The 5,620-nt window shown below is 30.9% G+C and overlaps 1 protein-coding gene across 4 annotated transcripts; it reads left to right on the top strand.

Moving 5' to 3' along the window:
- The first annotated feature begins 2,350 nt into the window (after nt 1-2,350).
- Nucleotides 2,351-4,511, top strand: LOC114719727 (zinc finger CCHC domain-containing protein 10). 4 transcript variants are annotated; one of them, XM_028905243.1, is made up of 2 exons: nt 2,351-2,631; nt 3,381-4,511. In XM_028905243.1, the coding sequence occupies exon 2, from the start codon at nt 3,436-3,438 to the stop codon at nt 4,216-4,218; it is 783 nt and encodes a 260-aa protein (XP_028761076.1). In that variant the 5' UTR covers nt 2,351-2,631; nt 3,381-3,435; the 3' UTR covers nt 4,219-4,511. The 4 variants fall into 4 exon arrangements, with proteins under 4 accessions (XP_028761076.1, XP_028761080.1, XP_028761078.1 ...); XM_028905247.1 differs by having other exon boundaries at nt 2,365-2,631; nt 3,426-4,511; XM_028905245.1 differs by having other exon boundaries at nt 2,365-2,631; nt 3,403-4,511.
- Nucleotides 4,512-5,620: the final 1,109 nt, after the last annotated feature.

The raw sequence follows: 5,620 nt of genomic DNA, 5'->3' as shown, positions 1-5,620 counted from the left end.
TTTTTAAGCACGATTGCAAAAGCACTTAAAACTTATTAATAACTTATGCAAAAATAGCATTTTGAAATTAAGAGACATTTTTGCCTTTATATTTATATTGTTCTTATACTTCTTTCTAGATATTTTTTATGCTTCTCAATCGGTTTTTATTTATTTAATTTTAATATTCTCTTAAGTGAAAATAATTTTTAATGATTTTTATAATATTTTTAATTTTAATATTATTTTTTAATTTCATATTTACATAAATTATGCAAAATATATCATCTAGTTAATTTTGTAATATTATTTGGTTAAAAAATTTTCACATTACTATGGTTTCTAATTTAAATATATTTTATTTGTTAAATATAATTTCTTCCTATTATAATAATAATTTAAAATTATTATATTTTGTAAATTCATATTTTTAATCATTTTTTATTATTTAATAAAATTTATATCTATTTTGTCATTCGACAAAGTAAATTTATTTATTCAATTATAACCCAAACAAATTTTTTACTTTACAAACTAATTTTTATAAAAGTCAATCCAAACACAAATCATATAACCCAATCTAACTTTTACCCAAGCCCACTTTCTAAAAGTTAAATTAAAAATAAGTTATTTTTTTTATGACTAATCCAAACGGATTTATAATACCCTTTTGTTCTAGGGAGCAAGGTTCGCTATCCTGTTTGTAAGTAAACAATGATATTGGCATGGAACCTCCCCTTGATGTGATGAAGATCATATGCATTCTACTTAATCTACATTTGAGTTATGCATTGCTATTTCCAATCTTTAATATAAGAATTAGTTTCATTTTCAGTTTAATCTTAAATATAAGATCTTAATTTATTTTGTCTTTCGTATTTATCTATTTTTTTAAAATAGCATTTGTATGGGTTGTACATATTAAAAGTTTCATAAAATGGTAATTTTAGCTTATACAGATGATTAGCAAGGATATTTTAGAAAAGACAACACATATTTGTTATAAATAACTAACTTAAAAAATTTCTTTAAATATAATCAAAATAGTCAATTAGCTCTTATATTAAGAATAAGAAGTGGTATGTTTTATTCCTTTCGGTCCTATTTATAAGCTTCAAATTTGAAAATAAGTGTTGTCTATTTTATAAATTTCAATTTGGATTTATCTTAACATTTAATGCATTTTTCTAATGTTATCCTTAATTATTTCTCTCTTATCATATTTTCTTTCATTCTTTTTCTCATTCATAATAAAAGTATATTTAGAACCAAAAGTCTATTTCTAGCCTATTTATTATTTTTAACTGATTATTCGTTATCTGTAAATTAGTTATTTGAAACTTATAATAAAAACTGAAGGAAATAATATTTTCGCTTTCAAATTAGTTAATTAGTTTGTAAGGTACTTTCTCTATCTTTTATTATAAAATCTAAATTTTTTTAATCGGTCAATTCATTTTTTTATGATACTTAGTTTGTGTTTGTCTCAACATTAAATGTATTTGTGCTTATTTTACTCTTAATTCGTTAATTCTTATGGGATTGGTGGTAGTATATTCTAGTTTAAAGAAAATTACTATAAAAATTTTAATTATAAAATTTATTGTCCAAAATCTGTTAAAGAATCTAAGTGCAATTTATTTTCTTCCAATCGATACAACTCTTCGATATAATTTAGGCTCGTGATTAATCTAACACTTCAATTATTTTTTCATTTGTATTGAGCACTCTACGATATTATGTGATTTACTAAACACTTTAAAATATTATTTCAAGTGCATCCACCCTCTTAAAATACTTTATAGTGGATCAAATATTTTAAAGTAGGTTCATCCATCTTCCTAAAAAATAATAAAAAGTACTTTAAGACATTTAATGTATAGTTATTTAATGAATTTTTGGGAAATTAATGGTAAAGTTAAAATTGTTTTTTTTAAAATACTTTGAGAATATAATTACTCTTAAAAATAATAGTAGTTTAAAAGTGAAATTATACTATCTCTGATTCTTAATATAAGAACTAGTTGACTAATTTAAGTAAATTAAGAAAACTAGTCAAGTTAGTTATTTATATTGTTTTTTCTTAAAATATTCTTAATAATCAAATATATTAACTAGAACTACTATTATTATATAAAAAAATAGATAAATATAAAAGATAAAATAAATTAAAATCTTATATTTAAAATTAAAATAAAAATTAAATAAACTCTTATATTAAATATCAGAAATAATAGTATCTTAATATTTTTTTTATACCTTTAATACTTTCACGTGCTGAACCGCAAAGTAGATTGGGACACTGCGCTTTGAAACCCTATAATCTATTTTCAATTATCCTCAATTTTTTGGCGTAAAAACATCAACGACAGGGGGGAAAGGGCCTAATTGAAGGTTTCAAGGCAGATGGGAAGCTGCTTTCGGCTGTGACCAAACGAAACAGCTGATTTTTGTGCATTTGCTAGCCCTACGGTGCCATAGTCATCCAGATCCTCTTCTCCGGTGTAATTCGGCTTCACTTGGAGGACTTTTTGGGCATTTCTCGCAGCAACCGACTTCGAAACAACAAGGGATCTTGAAGCGTCTGCATATATAATCTCTTGCTTCGTGGATCTTTGTATTTTCGCATTTTTTGTCCCATCATCTACGCCGGTAAGTCCTTCTTGAGAAACAGTTCCTTTTTCTGGAATCTTGGTCTTCAAATATTTATTAGATGATTCCGCTGTTATTTTCATGCTTATATATGTTTATTGCGTGCTTCTGGACTTTCGTAAGTTTGAATTTTGCTTATCTGGTTTAGTTTCCTGATGTTCAAATTGTTTCTCGTTCGATTTCTGGCAATAATCTGAAATATCTTGTTTAAAGTTTTAGTCTTTGTCTAGAATATCCAGGGCGGTTAATTTTGGGGTAGTTAAAGAGAATACGAGAGGAATGATAACGGGAATAATAAAGTAGCAATATAATCTCATTATTTGATTGTTTTCATAAATTGGGTGAAGTTGACGAGTAAATTAGCTCGTAATATTGATTGCATTATTTATAAATTATATAATTATCCAATTCAAGTGTCAACTATGGCCTCTACGTAAATGCTTGGAGAAGAGACTAAACTATCTATATGATCCACTGCCTCTGGCATACTTAAGGTTTGGGTTGTGAAACTCTTAGATGGTTATTGTGAATGGGGTTTTGGAATCTAGTTGTCGTGCTAATGTGATTAACTGACTTTTGGAAACTTTTCTGCACTACTAGTTCAAGCGCTATACCTCACCCTGGGGATTTTATCTTTTAAATTTTGTTTGATTTGTTATGTCAGACATTTGAGAATTTGTATATTTGAATGATTGAACTGGTATAAAATTGCTGGTTTGAGGATTGGTTTTGAATATATTTCAACTTAGTTTGCAGTGAACTTTGATACAGTTGTCCTTTGTGATACACATAAGGGCATAGAAGATGTCGAGTAAGAAGGAAGAGAAAGCTCAGGCTGCAGCTGAAAGAATCAAGGCTGCGGCCTTGAGTGCTGCTAAGGGTCTTAGTCGTGCTCAGGCTGAACGTGCTGCAGCTGCAGCAGCCAGGAATGTGAACGCTTATGGTCAAAAGGAAGAAGGACCTAGCAGATGGCAGGAGAAAAGAGAAGCAAAGAGGCAAATGTATTTGATGAGTACTGAGAAAGCTGTTAAATTGGGTGAAAGAAAAGACCTTAAATCCACCATGTCAACCGTTGGTAGTACAGCACAATGCCAAAAGTGTTTCCAAAGTGGTCACTGGACATATGAATGTAAGAATGAGCGGGTTTACATCTCACGACCATCAAGGACGCAGCAGCTCAAAAATCCTAAATTGAGGGTGAATGTTTCTGTGACCTATGATTTGGATGATAATCCTGTTAATAAGGAGGAAAAGATTGGAAAGAGTTCTACTTCCAAGAAAAGCAAAAGAAAGCATCGGTCAGACTCTGATTCTGATAGTGGTAGTGAGGATTCAGTTTTTGAGACTGATAGTGAGTCATCATCAGTTACAGGGTCAGATTATACTTCAGAAAGTAGTTCTGGTTATAGCTCATCATCTGATTCAGAGGAAGAAAGGAGGCGAAGGAGGAAGAAGAAGCTGCAGAAGAGGGGAAGGAGAAGAAGGTACAGCACATCATCTGAATCTTCTGATTCTGAGTCAGATTCTGATTCAGATTCTGGTGATAGAAGGAGCAGGAGAAAGCGCAGACATGGTAGAAGGCGCTGAAGATGTTTGAGAATATGAGCATGTGGAATAGCCCTGGTGATAATCTGGATCATGATGCCTCCTGGATTATATTCACTTCTCTCCCAAAACTAAAATAATCTGCTTGTGGTGGTTTGGGTAAATACGTACGCTGATTTTCTATTCTGGCTTGTTTTAGGATCTTAAATCATGTTATCTTGAAGTTGACCAGAAGTTAGATTTTAGCTTTCCTGTTGATTAATTTTTGTTGCTTTCTGCCTTGTGATTGTAAGATCCTTAAAAGATTTTAAGAAGCTAGATTTGATTTTTCTCAATTCTCACTGTTTTTAATTGCTGTCTGCCTTGTGACTTGTGAGATGCTTAAGCAGTTGAGGATGGTTGTTGAAGGTGATGCGCGCATGTTTGGGAGTCTATTTGGGAAAGTCCATATGGGGCTTCTCAAAAGGAATCTCAAACATACTTGTGGGTGATTCAAATGTCGTACATTTATCAGGTTTTATAGGTGCGTATGTGTAAGCATCTATATTGTTTACCACCAGATGATGCAGTGTTTCATTATTGAATTTGAATCAAATCCTTCAAGAATATAGTCTCCGTGTATTGTAAATTCTACCTGGAAGGGGAAAGGTCGGTCTTTTCCATTTAGTAAATCCTACATTTCAAATTAATAATTTGAGGTCGATGGTGTCCAGAAAGAGCACTTGGATAGTACACTTCTATTGTTTGAGGTCGAATCTTACAATGTGCTGTATAGAGCTGCTCCTCTTTTGGCCCTCTTCTCTTCAAATGAGGTGTCTATGCATGTGAAAGAGAAGTCTTCTAATAAATAATTGACTCATTTATATATTAAATTAAACAATTATTAATAATATGCATGATAGTATAATGCATTATACGTTACAACCAACGACATGGATAAAAAATACACAACCAAACATCGTACAATACGGCACGGTGCATTCCCACTGTGTGTGTTCCGCCGGATGGTACGAGGGCCCTCTTAGACACTGCGTGGGAAGATTTATATTCCATCGTCCACCGTTAAGGCGAATTTCCCCCAATTCGAAACAAAATAATATTCAACTTAAAGTTGCAAATTAAAGTGATCATTAAAAGTTATCTTGAGTATTTAAAAATAATTATTTTTTAATAAATGGCTAAAATGATCAGGAATGAAATTTCAAGCTGAAATATCAAGTAAAAAATAGAAAAAAAGGTCATTAAATGGAACTGAAATCCAAGTTGTTTTCCTTCCTCTTGCTGACAAGACGCAGAGCGCGATACAGATTCCAAACAATAACACACACAACGTATGACCACGCAATGTTGAAGGACAACTCTGATGCTGCAAAGCAAGAGAATGGATTTAAACAGTGGTAAGCTATCAAAATTTGAAAAAATAGCTTTGCAAATTGCCCCAGTC

The sequence above is a fragment of the Neltuma alba genome, unplaced genomic scaffold (assembly GCF_004799145.2).
Source record: "Neltuma alba isolate B1F8T4 unplaced genomic scaffold, ASM479914v2 tig00011941_pilon, whole genome shotgun sequence".
NCBI lineage: Eukaryota > Viridiplantae > Streptophyta > Magnoliopsida > Fabales > Fabaceae > Neltuma > Neltuma alba.
The sequence above is the reverse complement of the archived record's forward strand: the minus strand, read 5'-3'. Positions and strand labels throughout refer to the sequence as shown.

What these genes read in the sequence shown, in the direction of transcription:
- LOC114719727 (XM_028905243.1), top strand. Translation starts at nt 3,436, where the DNA reads ATGTCGAGTAAGAAGGAAGAGAAAGCTCAGGCTGCAGCTGAAAGAATC.